The following is a 23106-nucleotide window of genomic DNA, read 5'->3' on the forward strand; positions in this document are numbered from 1 at the left end:
TTGAGAGAGAGAAGCTAACCAACTTCCAGAACCTACATATCTTTCCCTAGAGCCTCCCTGCAATGCCTTTACTTCTACCCAAGGAAAGTTTTGCTTTGTTAAGTTATATGGTAATTTTATGGTTGAAATGACTTTACTATGGTAATGGGGGTGAAGTTATTTTTTATACTAATTTTTATTGACTGCAGTCATTAATTCCATATACTTTGTCATAATAAAGTGTTGATGGTTATTTTATGAGATGTTGTACTAATTTTGTAATATTTATATTTCAGCTAAGGTTTGTGTGTATGAGTGATACACACTGCCTCACATCACACCTTCAGTTTGAGATCCCAGCTGGTGATGTTTTTATTCATGCTGGAGACTTTACAAGGTGTGGTAGTCCAGTTGAAGTTGAAGAATTCAACAGCTGGATAGGTGAGGATTTTTTGTCTTGACATACAAAATCTGAAAACATCTAATATCCAAACACTTGTACATTTAAGATTCTTGCCAAAATGGCATGAGTTTCAGAAGTTGTAATATGAATTGGTAGTACTCTGTGCTTTTCTCTCTTATTTCTTTGGTTTCTTCCTTTGTTTTATCCTTGTTGGGACTTGAATATACATTCACTTCCCAGCACCTCATCTTTGTGTAAACACCAGACCCTGTGTGCATTACAAGTGTTAGAGGTGGAAATGGAAAAATTTTGGGAAGTACAACAAATTGATGTATTTTAAATGGTTTATAGAGTGTACATTTACATCTGTTATATACAGTTGACATTCAAAAACTAGCAAACCTAACCTGAAATCCAAACCTGAAAAGATCTGAAATCTGAACACTGCTTGGACTGGTGAATTAGAACTGGAGATGATCTACTTGTATTACCATGTTATACTGAAATAATCTGTAATACAGATATACTGTACACCATGAATTTTATTGGTAGAAATATCTTATATGATGCTTGGTTAGATATGAAAATATGGATCATATTGATAGCACTTATACCAGTTAGTAGTCACACTACCATAAAAGTAACAGTATTACAAAGGAATACAGAGAAATTCAAACAGGAACAGATTACTAGGTCCTTTCAATGTTGTTTGTGATAGTGGAAAATATCAGAAAGAGAAGAACCTGCAAATTGTCATTATGATTAAGAAGGCTCAAGTAATGTAATCATAGACTTGAAGCTAAGTATTTATCAAGTCTTTTCTTAAACTTATGTATAGTACTATTGTCAACCATTTTAATTGACAAATCATTCCATAGATAAACAGTCCAGAAAAAAAAGGTACTTTGCCTCATTCTAGGTAAAGCATTTGTCTATGAGTTTGTGTCCATTACTGTGAGTATAATCAGATGAATATAGTTTTATGTAGCTTGACAGATCAAGATTATCAGAACCTCTGATGATATATTCAAATCTTTTAATCTGCCCTCGTAGGATTTGTTTCTCGGTCTAGGAATTATGGTAGCTCGATGCTGCACTCTTTCCATTCTGTCTGTTTTTTTTTGTTTTTTTTTCAGGTAGGATGACCAAATCTAGACAATATTCAAGATATGAATGAACTGGTGTATTGTAAAGAATGAGGATGGTTTCCCTGGATTTGAATTCAAAGGCCCTACCTATGAGACGAAAAATAGTATTCACTGTTTTCACTGCTTCTCTGCACTGCTTACTTGGTTTTAGGTTACTAGAGAGTGTTACACCCAAGTCATATTCCTCATTTACCTTTTGCACTCCAAAAGAATTTATACTGTAGCTTGCCTTTTTTTTCTACCACTAAGTAAAACTTTTCACTTATTGATATTACAACTTATTTGCCTCCTATTAGCCCAGTCCCTCAGTTTCTCTATGTAAATTTTGGAACTGTAGACAGTTAATTTAATTTTTAGATTAATTTCCCAGCTTTGTATCATTGGCAAATTTTAATATCTTGCAGTGTAGCCCGTTATCAATATCATTTATATATATGAGAAAGAGAACTGGTCCCAAGACTGATTCTTTTGGCTTTTCAATTGTGTTTAACCATTCTGAGGCTTGGCCATTTATCACAGCTCTCTGTTTACAGTCATTTAGTCAGTTTCTTGATGTTTATGGTCAATCAAGCAATTTCCTGTCCATTGAAGTTCAGCCCTATTAGTTCCATGTAGCTTAATTTTTGCTAGTTTCCTTTGATGCTTTCTGAAAATGTAGTTAGATAACATCAACTACTTTAATTTCATCGTACTTGGTGATTATATCATAAAAGAAATCAAACAGATTTGCTAGACATGAGCAGTTTCATCAAAAACTATGTTGAGACTTGTTTATTGAGTGATGATCCTTTAAATGGTTCACATTTCTATCTCAAATGATGGTTTCCACAGATTTTCTAACTACAGACGTTAAGCTGATTGGTCAATGATTTCTAGAGAGTGACGTATTACCTTAACTGAATATAGGTGTTACATTGGCAAACTTCCATTCACCTGGAACTTTTCCCATAGCAATTGACATGAAAAATGGCATTCAGGAGCTTAATTGTCACAATTTTTGCCTCTTTCATGTCTTTGGTGTGTGTCACTTTGTTGAAGATTATTCCCTTCTCTTATCACTGAAATTGTATTTGGCACATGAGTTAGGTTTTGTGTGTTCTTTGGCTAAAAATTGATGTATATTTATGTCGTACCTGGATACCCTTGAGGTCATTTGCTTACTGAAGAATTATTGCATTATAATAGGCCTGAAATACATGGACTTTGTCCAAAATGTGCACATCTCTTTTTTTCGAGATAGTTTGATTTTCTTTTTGCAATGAACCTGTGAAACAACCTTTCAATTGTGTTTTAAGGATAACTACCGTATAGTGATTACATGAGAGGAGTATTACATTTGATTTCATAAGTGATTCAGGTACAAAGGACATTATACTCCTTCATATGTATTTGCCTTGTGGGGATGACAAGAAGATACTGCACTAGCCACTGTACTTAGGAGGAAGGTGATATAAGGAGGCATTTTAGATGGTTCAAGTAGTAGCTTGTCTTTGGAAATTGGTGTTTGGCTAAAGTTAGATATTTCTCACTTTAAAGATTTTCATCTATAGACCCTTCCAGTTACCCAAAATACTTTTATCATCCTCAAAATAGTAAGTAAATCAAGGTATCTCCAAAATCTGTTTTTTTTGTGTCTTAGATAAAGAAACTGGAGTTATTCATTTTCATCATATTCCTTTCCTTCTTCAATCTTATAGGTTACTCTTGATTAAATGGTGAAGAGTATAGGAGACTTGATATCAAAGATGTGTGTGACATACTAAAAGAAATTGTTTTTACCTGAAATTAGAAAATGTTATGTACAGTGTAGAGGTATATCAAAACAACCTATGAGAATGGGTAAGTGGTCAGAAGAGAGTTCATGCAATGTGCTCCAGGTAGTCTTCTTGTGTGTTGTTGGTGTGCAAAAAGTAGTGTCTAGTGAGGTTAGCTGCTTGAGGTGGTGGAGTAGGAGTTTGGTTAGCTGATTGCATAGGTTGTCTCTACAAACACCCCCAGAGTTGCCCTCTGCTAGTGGCCTGTTACGGGTGAGGCATTAAAGGCTAAGAAGCTGCACTTGTGTACTCTTGTTATGGAGATTCTCATTATGGAGACTCTATTGCTGTGGCCACCCCCTTGAGGGAGTTCTAGTTGGAACAGGTGTCAGATATAGATAGAAATGTAGTTGCATAGGTTGTGGATGTTGAAAGGGTGCAGTTGATTTATGAGAAGTTCACTCTGGTGATCAAGGGTGTATTAAGCCATGCAGGATGGTATACATTGAAATTTCCTCACAGATAAGTGTTAGGCATGTTAATGAGGCTCTGCTGATAATGAGAGCATCGTGGAGGGCAGGTCGAAAGAGAAGGTATGGAGGTGTTATGTTGTAGTTAATGTTGTGTAGTCTTTAGTTTATGGATTGTATTTCAAAGGTGTCTTCACTTTTTTGTGATCTGTTTTGTGCTTGGAGTATTGGCTATGTTTTGCAGTATGTGTTTTGAGTCCTCCTCCTTGTTCGTGTTTTCTGTCTTGTCTTAGGTTGGTGCAGATATAGAAAGGAAACAGGAAGAAGATGGGAGCATTTTTCGTTTCTTGGATGAGGGCTCAGTTTATGTTATGGTCTTGAAGAATGTTGAGTACATGTGTATGTTTGTTTTGCATTTTGCATTGTTTATTGTGTCAGTGGGATTCCAGGGGTTTGCTAATGAATACCTTTTAATGAGTAACTACAATGAGACTTTGTCATGATGACAAGGCTAGCATGTTGTGCTCACTGTGCAACTTGCTTGCTGAGTAATGCTGTTTTTCTTGACCACCACTCCTCTGGTTTGTGCTGTTACACGTGGAGCATTTATGTTGGGAGTGTATTGGATTAGGAGGATGCATTGGCTGTTTATGTTAGAGTAGTTGGTTGGCAGCCAATGACAGGGAAGTATATCAGTATTACCCACCGGAGTATCAGGAAGGTTAGCAACAGCTGTGTAGTGAGCCAGCACTTGAGTGGTTGTCAAGTTGCACTCCTCTGACCCAAGTAGCTGTCTTATTTTTCTGCCTCATCCACATGTAAACTACTGGCATTCTATCTCATACATATTATCTCTCCTTGTCACACACAACAAAACTTAACTCACAGCTCATTTGTGGTGAGACTATGTGCTACTCCTGCCTTTTGGCAAAATGGTAGGAGCATTAGATAGAAGTAATGGGTAGGAACATTTAGTTAGGAGCAGTTTGTAGAAATAGTAGTTTGGAATGTTAACCAGGAGCATTAAGTAAAAGCCAGTTGGAACATTAGGTAGGAGCCTCTGCAAACACTGTGCTGGACTTGCCCTCTGCCTGTGGCCTGCTAGGGGTGAGACACTAAAGGCTAAGAAGTGGCAGTGGAGTTCACTAGTTTTGGAGAGACTACTGCCATGGCCACCCACCTGAGGGAATTCCAGCAAGTAGCAGGTGTCAAAGATATTGAATAGGTAGATAGATAATAGTTGCATGTCCATAGTCCTGAATAATCCTCCTAGAGGGCGGTGATATGTTTTTTTTTTTTTTTTTTTTTTTGCTTTGTCGCTGTCTCCCGCGTTTGCGAGGTAGCGCAAGGAAACAGACGAAAGAAATGGCCCAACCCACCCCCATACACATGTATATACATACGTCCACACACGCAAATATACATACCTACACAGCTTTCCATGGTTTACCCCAGACGCTTCACATGCCCTGATTCAATCCACTGACAGCACGTCAACCCCGGTATACCACATCGCTCCAATTCACTCTATTCCTTGCCCTCCTTTCACCCTCCTGCATGTTCAGGCCCCGATCACACAAAATCTTTTTCACTCCATCTTTCCACCTCCAATTTGGTCTCCCTCTTCTCCTCGTTCCCTCCACCTCCGACACATATATCCTCTTGGTCAATCTTTCCTCACTCATTCTCTCCATGTGCCCAAACCATTTCAAAACACCCTCTTCTGCTCTCTCAACCACGCTCTTTTTATTTCCACACATCTCTCTTACCCTTACGTTACTTACTCGATCAAACCACCTCACACCACACATTGTCCTCAAACATCTCATTTCCAGCACATCCATCCTCCTGCGCACAACTCTATCCATAGCCCACGCCTCGCAACCATACAACATTGTTGGAACCACTATTCCTTCAAACATACCCATTTTTGCTTTCCGAGATAATGTTCTCGACTTCCACACATTCTTCAAGGCTCCCAGAATTTTCGCCCCCTCCCCCATCCTATGATCCACTTCCGCTTCCATGGTTCCATCCGCTGCCAGATCCACTCCCAGATATCTAAAACACTTCACTTCCTCCAGTTTTTCTCCATTCAAACTCACCTCCCAATTGACTTGACCCTCAACCCTACTGTACCTAATAACCTTGCTCTTATTCACATTTACTCTTAACTTTCTTCTTTCACACACTTTACCAAACTCAGTCACCAGCTTCTGCAGTTTCTCACATGAATCAGCCACCAGCGCTGTATCATCAGCGAACAACAACTGACTCACTTCCCAAGCTCTCTCATCCCCAACAGACTTCATACTTGCCCCTGTTTCCAAAACTCTTGCATTTACCTCCCTAACAACCCCATCCATAAACAAATTAAACAACCATGGAGACATCACACACCCCTGCCGCAAACCTACATTCACTGAGAACCAATCACTTTCCTCTCTTCCTACACGTACACATGCCTTACATCCTCGATAAAAACTTTTCACTGCTTCTAACAACTTGCCTCCCACACCATATATTCTTAATACCTTCCACAGAGCATCTCTATCAACTCTATCATATGCCTTCTCCAGATCCATAAATGCTACATACAAATCCATTTGCTTTTCTAAGTATTTCTCACATACATTCTTCAAAGCAAACACCTGATCCACACATCCTCTACCACTTCTGAAGATTATTCCACTGAGGCAACTGGAGCATTTGACATAGTAGGACATTTTGGTAATGGAGATATGGCATTATGGGCAACTATACTTTGATGGTCCTGGGTTGGGGTTAATGTCATAGGATCTCTTAGATGTAGTGTATGCTGAAAAGAAGTAAATGTCGATTGTAACAATTTTTTTTGTAGAAAATCATAATAAAAGCAGTATTATGGAAAAAACAGTCATACAGAACTCAACACTGATTTATGACTCACCTGTACAACTGATGAATTCTACAGTTACTATACCAATTCTTCAAGTTGTGTTGTACCTTTTACAAATACTTTATCAGTACTCGTATCCTTAAAAAAGTTCAAATAAGATGGCACTATTTATGTTTATTTCTTGCATATCAATATATTATGTAAATGCTATCTTTAAACTTAGTAAGGTTTTTATTATTTCACTTAAGATTGACAATGGAAGAGCTTTCACTAAGAATAGTTCTCAGAAAATTGTTAAGAATTATCATGTTTCCTTGATTTATGTTGTATGAGTACTATATTTAGTGTTGGTAGGCAGCCAGTAACCAGGGAGGGATATTACCAGTACTACCTGCCTGGGTATTGGGAGGGTTAGTGACAGCTGCTTAGTAAGCCAGCACTTCATTGGTTGTCAAGTTGCACTCCTCTGACCCAGGTAGCTGTCTTTTCTTTATGCCTCACTAACACGTGGACTTTTGGCATTCAGTCCACAAATGTACAGTCTCTCCTTGTAATATTTAACACTTGACAACACTTAACTCACACCGCTCTTTTTTCATAACTAAATTTTCCTGCGGTGAGCTCTGTATGTTAGCCCTGCCTTTTAGCAAAATGGTATGAGCAGTAGATACATGTAGTAGGTAGGAGCATTAGGTAGATATACTAGGTAGAAGTAGTTGGAAGGAGTATTAGATACAAGTAGTCACTTGGAACAATAAGTATGAGCCCCAGCAAACACTGCACAAGAGTTGGCCTCTGCTAGTGGCCTGTTAAGGGTAAGGCATAAAGGCTAAGAAGCAGCACTGGAGTTCACTAGTTAAGGAGACTCTATTGCAGTGTTTACCCCTTTGAGGGAGTTCCAATTGGATACTTTTTAATTGGTGATAAAAGATTCATTATGATTTTTCATGGGATTGCTTTTTGGTTATCCATAGGATTTATTCAGATTACTATCAAAATTATATTGATTGGTAATCCCCCACATTTTTTCATCGTTATGTATATCGTGTTGCATCACTACACAACAAGAAAGTCTCAGCTGAATGTCATTTAAACTCCACCCACAGTCATTTAGTATACTAAACCAATGTGTTTATTGTTCCACTGTGATGCACCATTTTGCATTTAATTGTGTGACACACACGCATAGAAAAAAGATATATATTTCATTTATTTTTTTATACCTGTGGAAGGTATTAAGAATATATGGTGTGGGAGGAAAGTTGTTAGAAGCAGTGAAAAGTTTTGATCGAGGATGTAAGGCATGTGTACGTGTAGGAAGAGAGGAAAGTGATTGGTTCTCAGTGAATGTAGGTTTGCGGCAGGGGTGTGTGATGTCTCCATGGTTGTTTAATTTGTTTATGGATGGGCTTGTTAGGGAGGTAAATGCAAGAGTTTTGGAAAGAGGGGCAAGTATGAAGTCTGTTGTGGATGAGAGAGCTTGGGAAGTGAGTCAGTTGTTGTTCGTTGATGATACAGCGCTGGTGGCTGATTCATGTGAGAAACTGCAGAAGCTGGTGACTGAGTTTGGTAAAGTGTGTGAAAGAAGAAAGTTAAGAGTAAATGTGAATAAGAGCAAGGTTATTAGGTACAGTAGGGTTGAGGGTCAAGTCAATTGGGAGGTAAGTTTGAATGGAGAAAAACTGGAGGAAGTAAAGTGTTTTAGATATCTGGGAGTGGATCTGGCAGCGGATGGAACCATGGAAGCGGAAGTGGATCATAGGGAAGGGGAGGGGGCGAAAATCCTGGGAGCCTTGAAGAATGTGTGGAAGTCGAGAACATTATCTCGGAAAGCAAAAATGGGTATGTTTGAAGGAATAGTGGTTCCAACAATGTTGTATGGTTGCGAGGCGTGGGCTATGGATAGAGTTGTGCGCAGGAGGATGGATGTGCTGGAAATGAGATGTTTGAGGACAATGTGTGGTGTGAGGTGGTTTGATTGAGTAAGTAACGTAAGGGTAAGAGAGATGTGTGGAAATAAAAAGAGCGTGGTTGAGAGAGCAGAAGAGGGTGTTTTGAAATGGTTTGGGCACATGGAGAGAATGAGTGAGGAAAGATTGACCAAGAGGATATATGTATCGGAGGTGGAGGGAACGAGGAGAAGTGGGAGACCAAATTGGAGGTAGAAAGATGGAGTGAAAAAGATTTTGTGTGATCAGGGCCTGAACATGCAGGAGGGTGAAAGGAGGGCAAGGAATAGAGTGAATTAGATCGATGTGGTATACCGGGGTTGAAGTGCTGCCAGTGGATTGATCAGGGCATGTGAAGCGTCTGGGGTAAACCATGGAAAGCTGTGTAGGTATGTATATTTGCATGTGTGGACATACGTATATACATGTGTATGGGGGTGGGTTGGGCCATTTCTTTCGTCTGTTTTCTTGCGCTACCTCACAAACGTGGGAGACAGCGACAGAGCAAAAAAAAAAAATTATACTTAGTCACTGTCTCCCGCATTAGCAAGTTAGCACAAGGAAACAGACGAAAGAATAGCCCAACCCACCCATGTACACATTCATATAGATAAATGCCCACACACACATATACATACATATACATTTCAATGTATACATACATATACATACACAGACATATATACACATACACACACTCACACTTGCTGCCTTCATCCACCCCATCGCCACCCTGCCACACATGAAACAGCACCCCCGCCCCTCTCATGCTGCATACGCGCAAGGTAGTGCTAGGAAAAGACAACAAAGGCCACATTCGTTCACACTCAGTCTCTAGCTTTCATGTGTAATGCACCGAAACCACAGCTGTCTTTCGACATCCAGGCCCCAAAAAAACTTTCTATGGTTTACCTCAGACACTTCACATGCCCTGGTTCAATCCATTGATAGCATGTCAACCCTGTTATACCACATCATTCCAATTCACTCTATTCTTTGCACACCTTTCAACCTCCTGTATGTTCAGGCCCCAATCGCTCAGAATCTTTTTCACTCCATCCTTCCACCTCCAATTTGGTCTACCACTTCTCCTTGTTCCCTCCGCCTCTGACACTTATATCCTCTTTGTCAATCTTTCCTCACTCATTCTCTCCATGTTACTCTCTCAACCACACACTTATTATTACCACACATCTCTCTTATGCTTTCATTACTTACTCGATCAAACCACCTCACACCACATATTGTCCTCAAACATTTGATTTCCAATACGTCCACTCTCTGCACAACCCTATCTATAGCCCATGCCTCACAACCGTATAACATTGTTGGAACCACTATCCCTTCAAGCATATCCATTTATGCTCTCCGAGATAACGTTCTCACCTTCCACACATTCTTCAATGCTCCCAGAACCTTCACCCCCTCCCCCATCATGTGACTCACTTCTGCTTCCATGGTTCCATCCACTGCTAAATCCACTCCCAGATATTTAAAACACTTCTCTTCCTCCAGTTTTTCTCCATTCAAACTTACCTCCCAAATTAACTTGTCCCTCAACCCTACTGAACCTAAGAACCTTGCTCTTATTCACATTTACCCTCAGCTTTCTTCTTTCACACACTTTACCAAACTCAGTCACCAACTTCCGAAGTTTCTCGCACGAATCAGCCACCAGCGCTGTATCATCAGCAAACAACAAATGACTTGCTTCCCAAGCCCTCTCATCCACAACAGACTGGATACTTGCCCCTCTCTCCAAAACTCTTGCATTCACCTCCCTAACCACCCCATCCATAAACAAATTAAACAGCCATGGAGACACCACACACCCTTGCCGCAAACTGACATTCTCTGGGAACCAATCACTTTCCTCTGTTCCTACTCGTACATATGCCTTACATCCTCGATAAAAACTTTGCTTCTAGCAACTTACCTCCCTCTCCACATACTCTTAATACCTTCCACAGAGTATCTCTGTCAGTTCTATCATATTCCTTCTCCAGATCCATAAATGCTACATACAAATCCATCTGCTTTTCCAAGTTTTTCTCACATACATTCTTCAAAGCAAACACCTGATCCACACACCCTCTACCACTTCTGAAACGACACTGCTTTTCCCCAATCTGGTGCTCTGTACATGCCTTGACCCTCCCGATCAATACCCTCCCATATGATTTCCCAGGAATAGTCAACAAACTTATACCTCTTTAATTTGAACACTCACCTTTATCCCCTTTGCCTTTGTACAGTGGGACTATACATGCATTCCGCCAATCCTCAGGCACTTCATCATGAACCATACATACATTGAATATCCTCACCAACCAGTCAACATCATAGACACCCCCATTTTTAATAGATTCCACAGCAATACCATCCAAACCCACCACCTGGCTGGCTTTCATCTTCCGCAAAGCTTTCTTTACCTCTTCTCTGCTTATCAAATCATTCTCCCTGATCCTCTCACTTCACACACCACCTTGACCAAAACATCCCATATCTGACACTCTGTCATCAAGCACATTCAGCAAACCTTCAAAATACTCACTCCATTTCCCTATCACTTCACTACTACTTGTTATTACCTTCCCATTTGCCCCCTTCACCAATGTTCCCATTCGTTCTCTTGTCTTAAGCACTTTATTTACCTCCCTCCAAAACATCTTTTTATCCTCCCTAAAATTTAATGATACTCTCTCACCCCAACTCTCATTTGCCCTCTTTTTCACTTCTTGCACCTTTCTCTTGACCTCTTGCCTCTTTCTTTTATGCATCTCCCAGTCATTTGCCCTATTTTCTTGCAAAACTCGTCCAAATGCCTCTCTCTTCACTTTCACTAATAATCTTACTTCTTCATCCCACCACTCACACCCTTTCTAATGTGCCCACCTCCCACCTTTCTCATGCCACAGGCATCTTTTGTGCAAGCTATCACTGCTTCCCTAGATACATCCCACTCCTCCCCCACTCCCCTTACGTCATTTGCTCTCACCTTTTTCCATTCTGCACTCAATCTCTCCTAGTACTTCCACACACAATTCTCCTTTCCAAGCTCACTTACTCTTACCACTCTCTTCACCCCAACAGTCTCTCCTCTTTTGTGAAAACCTCTACATATCTTCACCTTCGCCTCCACAAGATAATGATCAGACATCCCCCCCAGTTGCCCCTCTCAGCACATTAACATCCAAAAGTCTCTCTTTTGCACTTTTATTACTTAACACAGAATCCAATAATGCTCTCTGGCCATCTCTCCTACTTACATATGTGTACTTATGTATCTCTCATTTTAAACCAGGTATTCCCAATCACCAGTCCTTTTTCAGCACACAAATCTACAAGCTCTTCACCATTTCCATTTACAACACTGAACTCCCCATGTATACCAATTATACCCTCAACTGCCACATTACTCAACTTTACATTCAAATCACCCTTCACTATAACTCGGTCTCGTGCATCAAAGCTGCTAACACACTCACTCAGCTGCTCCCAAGACACTTGCCTCTCATGATCTTTCTTCTCAAGACCAGGTGCATATGCACCAACACTCACCCATCTCTCTCCATCCACTTTCAGTTTTGCCCGTATCAATCTAAAGTTTACTTTCTTACACTCTTATCACATTCTTCCACAACTCATGCTTCATCAGTAGTGCTACTCCTTCCTTTGCTCTTGTCCTCTCGCCAACCCTTGACTTTACTCCCATGACGTTCCCAAACCACTGTTCCCCTTTACCCTTCAGCTTTGTTTCTCTCAGAGCCAAAACATTCAGGTTCCTTTTACTGCCTGTCTCTCCTTTTTTCTCATCTTGCTTACATCCATACTCATTCAGACATCCCAATCTGAGCCTTCGAGGAGGATGAGCACACCCTGTATGACCTCTTCTTCTGTTTCCCCTTTTAGAAAGTTAAGATACAAGGAGGGGAGGGTTTCTGGCCCCCTGCTCCTGTCCCCTTTAGTAGCCTTCTACAACATGGGTTGAAAGGCGTTGGAAGGCAGGAACATTATCTCGGAAAGCAAAAATGGGTATGTTTGAAGGAGTAGTGGTTACAACAATGTTATATGGTTGCGAGGCGTGGGCTATAGATAGAGTTGTGCGGAGGAGGGTGAATATGATGGAAATGAGATGTTTGAGGACAATATGTGGTGAGAGGTGGTTTCATCGCATAAGTAGTGAAAGGGTAAGAGATATGTGTAGTAATAAACAGAGTGTGGTTTAGAGAGCAGAAGAGAGTGTTTTGAAATGGTTCGGTCACATGTAGAGAATGAGTGAGGAAAGATTGACAAAGAGGATATATGTGTCAGAGATGGAGGGAACGAGGCGAAGTGGGAGACCAAATTGGAGGTGGAAAGATGGAGTGAAAAAGATTTTGAGCGATTGGGGCCTGAACATGCAGGAGGGTGAAAGGCGTGCAAGGAATAGAGTGAATTGGAACGATGTGGTATACCGGGGCGGACATGCTGTCAATGGATTGAACCAGGGCATGTGAAGCATCTGGGGTAAACCATGGAAAGTTTTGTGGGGCCTGGATGTTGAAGGGGAGCTGTGGTTTCGGTGCATTATACATGGCAGCTAGAGACTGAGTGTGAACAAATGTGGCCTTTGTTGTCTCTTCCTAGCGCTATCTCGCGTGCATGCGGGGGGAGTGGGTTGTCATTTCATTGTGGCAGGGTGGCGATGGGAATGAATAAAGGCAGCAAGTATGAATTATGTACATGTGTATATATGTATATGTTGAAATGTATAAGTATGTATATGTGCGTGTGTGGATGTGTATGTATGTGCATATGTCTGTGGGTGGGTTGGGCCATTCTTTCATCTGTTTCCTTGTGCTACCTCGCTAATGCGGGAGACAGCGACAAAGTATGATAAGAATAAAATAATTGATATTTATTCATTTATTTTATTATATTTTGACACTGTCTCCCGCATTAGGGAGGTAGCGCAAGAAAACAGACGAAAGATTGGCCCAACCCACCAACATACACATGTATATATATAAACACTCACACACGCACATATACATACCTATACATTTCAACGTATACATACATATTCATGCAATAACATATCATTTATACATATGTACATATTCATACATGCTGCTTTCATCCATTCCCACCGCCAGCCCGCCACACATGAAATAACCCCCTCCCCTTATGTGCATGCGAGGTAGCGCTAGGAAAAGACACAAAGGCCTCATTCATTCACACTCAGTCTTTAGCTATCATGTGTAATGCACTGAAACCGCAGCTCCCTTTCCACATCCAGGCCCCACAAAACTTTCCATGGTTTACCCCAGACACTTCACATGCCCTGGTTCAATCCATTGACAGCACGTCCACCCCGGTATACCACATTATTCCAATTCACTCTGTTCCTTGCACGCCTTTCACCCTCCTGTATGTTCAAGCCCCAATCGTTCAAAATCTTTTTCACTCCATCCTTCCACCTCCAATTTGGTCTCCCACCTCTATTCGTTCCCTCCGCCTATGACACATATATCATCTTTATCAATTTTTTCTCACTCATTCTCTCCATGTGATTAAACCATTTCAATACACCCACTTCTGCTCTCTCAACCAAACTCTTTTTATTACCACACACCTCTCTTACCCTTTCATCACTTACTCGATTAAACCACCTCACACCACGTATTGTTCTCAAACTTCTCATTTCCAACACATCCACCCTCCTCCGCACACCCCTATCTATCGCCCATTCCTCACAACCATATAACATTGTTGGAACCACTTTTTCTTCAAACATACCCCTTTTTCTCTCCGAGATAATGTTCTTGCCTTCCACACATTCTTCAACACTCCCAGAACCTTTGCCCCCTCCTCCACCCTGTGACTCACTTCTGCTTATGTGAGGAGAAGCTGGAGACGAAATTGTATGTGGAGGGATGGAGTGAAAAAGATTTTGAGCGATTGGGGCCAGAACATACAGGAGGGTGAAAGGCGTGCAAGGAACAGAGTGATTTGGAACGATGTGGTATAGTGGGGTCGCCATCCTGTCAGTGAATTGAACCAGGGCATGTGAAGTGTCTGCGGTGAACCATGGAAAGTTTTGTGGGGCCTGGATGTGGAAAGGGAGCTGTGGTTTTGGTGCATTACACATAACAGCCAGAGGCTGAGTGTGAATGCAAGAAAGTATGAATGTGTAATACATATTTTTATATGTGTATGTTTGTATATGTTTATATGTATATGTTGATATGTACATGTATGTTTATGTCCATGTATTGGAATTTATGTATCTATATATGTGTATATGAGTGGATGGGCCATTCATTGTCTGTTTCCTGGCACTACCTCACTGATGCAGGGAACAGCAATCAAGTATAGTAAATAAAAAAGATACTAATATATGCTTTGCATTTCAGGTTCTCTGCCACACAAATACAAGATTGTTATTGCTGGTAACCACGAGCTCAGCTTTGACCCCAAGTTTACAAGTGGCTCATTATTAAGACAGCATCATAAAACTGCACATACGGGTAAAGTTATGGCAGCATGTGTTAGCTTATAAACATGTATTTTGAGTATGATTTCCTGATATCTCATATAACTAGAGTATTTTGATAAGATCCTGCTTGGTGTACTGTCTGTGCCATCTTTGAAAGCTATATATCTACCTGTATCTCTGATATTGATTGAGAGGGTGAAGGCATGTACAGAGCATCAGATTGGGGAAGAGCAGTGTGGTTTCAGAAGTGGTAGAGGATGTGTGGATCAGGTGTTTGCTTTGAAGAATGTATGTGAGAAATACTTAGAAAAGCAAATGGATTTGTATGTAGCATTTATGGATCTGGAGAAGGCATATGATAGAGTTGATAGAGATGCTCTGTGGAAGGTATTAAGAATATATGGTGTGGGAGGCAAGTTGTTAGAAGCAGTGAAAAGTTTTTATCGAGGATGTAAGGCATGTGTACGTGTAAGAAGAGAGGAAAGTGATTGGTTCTCAGTGAATGTAGGTTTGCGGCAGGGGTGTGTGATGTCTCCATGGTTGTTTAATTTGTTTATGGATGGGTTTGTTAGGGAGGTGAACGCAAGAGTTTTGGAAAGAGGGGCAAGTATGAAGTCTGTTGGGGATGAGAGAGCTTGGGAAGTGAGTCAGTTGTTGTTCGCTGATGATACAGCGCTGGTGGCTGATTCATGTGAGAAACTGCAGAAGCTGGTGACTGAGTTTGGTAAAGTGTGTGAAAGAAGAAAGTTAAGAGTAAATGTGAATAAGAGCAAGGTTATTAGGTACAGTAGGGTTGAGGGTCAAGTCAAGTGGGAGGTGAGTTTGAATGGAGAAAAACTGGAGGAAGTAAAGTGTTTTAGATATCTGGGAGTGGATCTGGCAGCGGATGGAACCATGGAAGCGGAAGTGGATCATAGGATGGGGGAGGGGGCGAAAATTCTGGGAGCCTTGAAGAATGTGTGGAAGTCGAGAACATTATCTCGGAAAGCAAAAATGGGTATGTTTGAAGGAATAGTGGTTCCAACAATGTTGTATGGTTGCGAGGCGTGGGCTATGGATAGAGTTGTGCGCAGGAGGATGGATGTGCTGGAAATGAGATGTTTGAGGACAATGTGTGGTGTGAGGTGGTTTGATCGAGTAAGTAACGTAAGGGTAAGAGAGATGTGTGGAAATAAAAAGAGCGTGGTTGAGAGAGCAGAAGAGGGTGTTTTGAAATGGTTTGGGCACATGGAGAGAATGAGTGAGGAAAGATTGACCAAGAGGATATATGTGTCGGAGGTGGAGGGAACGAGGAGAAGAGGGAGACCAAATTGGAGGTGGAAAGATGGAGTGAAAAAGATTTTGTGTGATCGGGGCCTGAACATGCAGGAGGGTGAAAGGAGGGCAAGGAATAGAGTGAATTGGAGCGATGTGGTATACCGGGGTTAACGTGCTGTCAGTGGATTGAATCAAGGCATGTGAAGCGTCTGGGGTAAACCATGGAAAGCTGTGTAGGTATGTATATTTGCGTGTGTGGATGTATGTATATACATGTGTATAGGGGTGGGTTGGGCCATTTTCTTTCGTCTGTTTCCTTGCGCTACCTCGCAAACATGGGAGACAGCAGCAAAAAAAAAGAAAAAAAAAAAATCTCTGATGCCTGTTCCTTCCACTAATTCCCATCATGGTAGTGGCCATGGCAAAGTAGTCTCCACTTATCCCTCTCCTTACATGCCTCTCTTGCATATGCCATTCCACACATTCTTCCACTATTTCTGTCTCTCCAGTACTCTTCCTTTGTTTCCTCATGTCACAGGTGGTCTTCCTCTAACACCAGCCACTTTAATTGTACTATCATACACTTTCCTTTTAAACTTCCCATCTTGCGTTCTTTCCTTATGCCTAAACTGCCTTAAAGTATTTTGTTTCACCCACTCTACCACTCCACAATTCATTTCCTTTGCAATTCATGCCATACCAGATCTCTCATACACCTCCTCATTTCTTATTTAATTCCATTTAATCATACCACGTGCTCTTCTCAATTGGCTCATTTCCACAGCCTGAATTCTTGACCTGTGTGACTAATTCCATGTTCCTGTTTCAGCTGCATAGGTCTGGAATAATACGCTGTCCCTTAGTCGTTTCTTCACTTCCATACTTATGCCTCTACTCTTCATTATTCTATTTAGGGTTCCAATGACTTTTACCCTGTACTGCTCCCTCCCTTATCTCTCCTAAATTTAACCAAGGTAGCTCCCAAATACTTGAATTCTGCCACCTCTTTGAATCTTTCTCCTCCCGCATCTTTAACAGTTTAGTACACTTTCTTCTCTCACTGTTATAGGGCTTTGCAAATTCTATACTTTCACTCCTTTTCCTTTCAGACACCATTACTTTACTTTTACTTGCATTTACCTTCAATTACCTATGCTTATACACATCATTAAACACACTTACAGCCTTCTTCCCTCTTCACTCTCAGCCAGTATCACAGTATTTTTCAAACAAGTTTGTCGCTAACTTTTATACTTCACCACCATACTCCATCTCTGTAACCCTTTTCCCTGGTTTTGCTTTTATTGCTCTTATCACTCCATCCATATATATTTTGATTTTCATTATTTTTTTTTTTTTTTTTTTTTTTTTTTTTGCTTTGTCGCTGTCTCCCTCGTTTGCGAGGTAGCGCAAGGAAACAGACGAAAGAAATGGCCCAACCCACCCCCATACACATGTATATACATACGTCCACACACGCAAATATACATACCTACACAGCTTTCCATGGTTTACCCCAGATGCTTCACATGCCCTGATTCAATCCACTGACAGCACGTCAACCCCGGTATACCACATCGCTCCAATTCACTCTATTCCTTGCCCTCCTTTCACCCTCCTGCATGTTCAGGCCCCGATCACACAAAATCTTCTTCACTCCATCTTTCCACCTCCAATTTGGTCTCCCTCTTCTCCTCGTTCCCTCCACCTCCGACACATATATCCTCTTGGTCAATCTTTCCTCACTCATTCTCTCCATGTGCCCAAACCATTTCAAAACACCCTCTTCTGCTCTCTCAACCACGCTCTTTTTATTTCCACACATCTCTCTTACCCTTACGTTACTTACTCGATCAAACCACCTCACACCACACATTGTCCTCAAACATCTCATTTCCAGCACATCCATCCTCCTGCGCACCACTCTATCCATAGCCCATGCCTCGCAACCATACAACATTGTTGTAACCACTATTCCTTCAAACATACCCATTTTTGCTTTCCGAGATAATGTTCTCGACTTACACACATTCTTCAAGGCTCCCTGAATTTTCGCCCCCTCCCCCACCCTATGATCCACTTCCGCTTCCATGGTTCCATCTGCTGCCAGATCCACTCCCAGATATCTAAAACACTTTACTTCCTCCAGTTTTTCTCCATTCAAACTCACCTCCCAATTGACTTGACCCTCAACCCTACTGTACCTAATAACCTTGCTCTTATTCACATTTACTCTTAACTTTCTTCTTTCACACACTTTACCAAACTCAGTCACCAGCTTCTGCAGTTTCTCACATGAATCAGCCACCAGCGCTGTATCATCAGCGAACAACAACTGACTCACTTCCCAAGCTCTCTCATCCCCAACAGACTTCATACTTGCCCCTCTTTCCAAAACTCTTGCATTCACCTCCCTAACAACCCCATCCATAAACAAATTAAACAACCATGGAGACATCACACACCCCTGCCGAAAACCTACATTCACTGAGAACCAATCACTTTCCTCTCTTCCTACACGTACACATGCCTTACATCTTCGATAAAAACTTTTCACTGCTTCTAACAACTTGCCTCCCACACCATATATTCTTAATACCTTCCACAGAGCATCTCTATCAACTCTATCATATGCCTTCTCCAGATCCATAAATGCTACATACAAATCCATTTGCTTTTCTAAGTATTTCTCACATACATTCTTCAAAGCAAACACCTGATCCACACATCCTCTACCACTTCTGAAACCACACTGCTCTTCCCCAATCTGATGCTCTGTACATGCCTTCACCCTCTCAATCAATACCCTCCCATATAATTTACCAGGAATACTCAACAAACTTATACCTCTGTAATTTGAGCACTCACTCTTATCCCCTTTGCCTTTGTACAATGGCACTATGCACGCATTCCGCCAATCCTCAGGCACCTCACCATGAGTCATACATACATTAAATAACCTTACCAACCAGTCAACAATACAGTCACCCCCTTTTTTAATAAATTCCACTACAATACCATCCAAACCTGCTGCCTTGCCGGCTTTCATCTTCCGCAAAGCTTTTACTACCTCTTCTCTGTTTACCAAATCATTTTCCCTAACCCTCTCACTTTGCACACCACCTCGACCAAAACACCCTATATCTGCCACTCTATCATCAAACACATTCAACAAACCTTCAAAATACTCACTCCATCTCCTCACATCACCACTACTTGTTATCACCTCCCCATTTGCGCCCTTCACTGAAGTTCCCATTTGCTCCCTTGTCTTACGCACTTTATTTACCTCCTTCCAGAACATCTTTTTATTCTCCCTAAAATTTAATGATACTCTCTCACCCCAACTCTCATTTGCCTTTTTTTTCACCTCTTGCACCTTTCTCTTGACCTCCTGTCTCTTTCTTTTATACATCTCCCACTCAATTGCATTTTTTCCCTGCAAAAATCGTCCAAATACCTCTGTCTTCTCTTTCACTAATACTCTTACTTCTTCATCCCACCACTCACTACCCTTTCTAATCAACCCATCTCCCACTCTTCTCATGCCACAAGCATCTTTTGCGCAATCCATCACTGATTCCCTAAATACATCCCATTCCTCCCCCACTCCCCTTACTTCCATTGTTCTCACCTTTTTCCATTCTGTACTCAGTCTCTCCTGGTACTTCCTCACACAAGTCTCCTTCCCAAGCTCACTTACTCTCACCACCCTCTTCACCCCAACATTCACTCTTCTTTTCTGAAAACCCATACAAATCTTCACCTTAGCCTCCATAAGATAATGATCAGACATCCCTCCAGTTGCACCTCTCAGCACATTAACATCCAAAAGTCTCTCTTTCGCGCGCCTGTCAATTAACACGTAATCCAATAACGCTCTCTGGCCATCTCTCCTACTTACATAAGCATACTTATGTATATCTCGCTTTTTAAACCAGGTATTCCCAATCATCAGTCCTTTTTCAGCACATAAATCTACAAGCTCTTCACCATTTCCCTTTACAACACTGAACACCCCATGTATACCAATTATTCCCTCAACTGCCACATTACTCACCTTTGCATTCAAATCACCCATCACTATAACCCGGTCTCGTGCATCAAAACCACTAACACACTCATTCAGCTGCTCCCAAAACACTTGCCTCTCATGATCTTTCTTCTCATGCCCAGGTGCATATGCACCAATAATCACCCATCTCTCTCCATCTACTTTCAGTTTTACCCATATTAATCGAGAATTTACTTTCTTACATTCTATCACATACTCCCACAACTCCTGTTTCAGTATTTTCATTATACTTATCCTTAATTGCCGTCTCCCGCGTTAGCGAGGTAGCGTAAGGAAACAGACGAGGAATGACCCAACCCACCCACATACACATATATATACATAAGCACCCACACATGCACATATACATACATATACATTTCAACATATACATACATATACATACATAGACATGTGCATATATACACATACATATTCATACTTGCTGCCTTCATCCGTTCCTGTTCGCACTGTACCACTCATGAAATATAATTCCTTCCCCCTTCCAGTGAGGTAGCTCCAGAAAAAGACAAAAAAGGCCACATTCGTTTACACTCAGTCTTTAGCTGTCATGTGTAATGCACCAAAACCACAGCTCCCTATCCTTATCTAGGCCCCACAGACCTTTCCATGGTTTACCCCAGATGCTTCACATGCCCTGGTTCGATCCATTGATAGCACATCAACACTAGTATACCAAATCATTCCACTTCACTCTATTCCTTGCATGCCTTTCACCCTCCTGTATGTTCAGGCCCTGATTGCTCAAAATCTTTTTCACTTCATCCTTCTACCTCCGAATTGGTCTCCCACTTCTCCTTCTTCCCTCCACCTCTGACACATATCCTCTTTGTCAATCCTTCCTCACTCTTTCTCTCCATGTGTTCAAACCATTTCAACACACACTCTTCTGCTCTTTCACCACACTCTTTTTATTACCACACATCTCTCTTACCCTTTCATTACTTAATCAAACCACCTCATACCACATATTGTCCTCAAACATTTGATTTCCAACATATCCACCCTCCTCTGCACAAACCCATCTATAGCTTATGCCTTGCACCCATATAACATTGTTAGAACCACTACTCCTTCAAAAATACCCATTTTTTCTCTCCGAGATTACTTCTTCAATGCTCCCAAGACCTTCACCCCCTCCCCTATCCTGTGACTTACTTCTGCTTTCACTGTTCCCTCCACTGCTAAGTCCACTCCCAGATATCTGAAACATTTCACTTCCTGTTTTTCTTCATTCAAACTTACCTTCCATTTAACTTGTCCCTCAACCCTACTGAACCTAATAACTTTGATCTTATTCACATTTTCTCTCAACATTCTTCTTTCACACACTTTACCAAACTCACTCATCCATTTCTGCAGTTTCTCACCCGAATCAGCCACTAAAGCTGTATCATCAGTGAACAACAACTGACTCACTTCCCAAGCCCTCTCATCCAGAACAGACTGCATACATGCCCCTCTCTCCAGAACTCTTGCATTCACCTCCCTAACAACCCTATCCATAAACAAATTAAACAACCATGGAGACATCACACACCCATGCCACAAACAGACATTTATTGGGAACCAATCACTTTCCTCTCTTCCTACTCATACACATGCCTTACATCCGTGGTAAAAACTTTTCACTCTTTCTAGCAACTTACCTCCCTCATCATATACTCTTAAAACCTTCCACAAAGCATCTCTATCAGCTCTATCATATACCTTCTCCAGATCACCTCCCTCATCATATAGTCTTAAAACCTTCCACAAAGCATCTCTATCAGCTCTATCATATACCTTCTCCAGATCCATAAATGCTACATAAAATTCCATCAGTTTTTCTAAGTATTTCTCACATACATTCTTCAAAGCAAACACCTGATCCACACATCATCTACCACTTCTGAAACCCCACTGCTCTTCCCCAATCTGATGCTTTGTACATATCTTTACCCTCTCAATCAATACCCTCCCATATAATTTACCAGGAATACTCAACAAACTTTTTTTTTCATACATATTTGCCATTTCCCACGTTAGCATCAAGAACAGAAAACCGAACCTTAAAGGGAATATCCTCACTTCACTCCCTTCTCAGTTCCTTCTTTTAGAAAATTAAAAACAAACTTATGCCTCTGTAATTTGAACACTCTCCTTTATCCAATTTGTCTTTGTACAGTGGCCCTCTGCATGCATTCTGCCAATCCTCAGGCACTTCACCATAACCCATACATACATTGAATATCCTTGCCAACCAATCAACAACACAGTCACCCCCTTTTTTTTAATAAATTCCACTGCAGTACCATCCAAACCCGCCACCTTGCCGGCTTTCATGTTCTGCAAAGCTTTCACTACCCCTTCTCTGTTTACCAAACCATTCTCCCTGACCCTCTCACTTTGTACACCACCCTGACCAAAACACCCTATATCTGCCACTCTCATCAAACTCATTCAACAAGCCTTCAAAATACTCTTTCCATCTCCTTCTCACTTCATCACTATTTGTTATTACCTCCCCATTAGCCCCCTTCACTGATGTTACCTTGTCTTACGCACTTTATTTACCTCCTTCCAAAACATCTTTTTTCTTTCTTTCATGCTATTCACCATTTCCCATGTTAGCGAGGTAGCGTTAAGAACAGAGGACTGGGCCTTTGAGGGAATATCCTCACCTGGCCCCCTTCTCTGTTCCTTCTTTTGGAAAATTAAAAAAAAAAAAAT

At 41.2% G+C, this 23106-nt stretch overlaps 1 protein-coding gene across 7 annotated transcripts in view; it reads left to right on the forward strand.

Moving 5' to 3' along the window:
* LOC139750835 (metallophosphoesterase MPPED2) overlaps positions 1-23106 on the forward strand; it is a 378611-nt gene that overhangs the window by 17008 nt on the left and 338497 nt on the right. For all 7 annotated transcript variants that reach the window (XM_071665620.1, XM_071665618.1, XM_071665615.1 and 4 more), the window contains exons 3-4: positions 276-420; positions 14980-15093. In XM_071665620.1, coding sequence (XP_071521721.1) covers positions 276-420; positions 14980-15093 — 259 coding nt within the window. The remainder of the gene's footprint in view (positions 1-275; positions 421-14979; positions 15094-23106) is intronic.

Source organism: Panulirus ornatus, chromosome 10 (assembly GCF_036320965.1).
Source record: "Panulirus ornatus isolate Po-2019 chromosome 10, ASM3632096v1, whole genome shotgun sequence".
Lineage (NCBI taxonomy): Eukaryota > Metazoa > Arthropoda > Malacostraca > Decapoda > Palinuridae > Panulirus > Panulirus ornatus.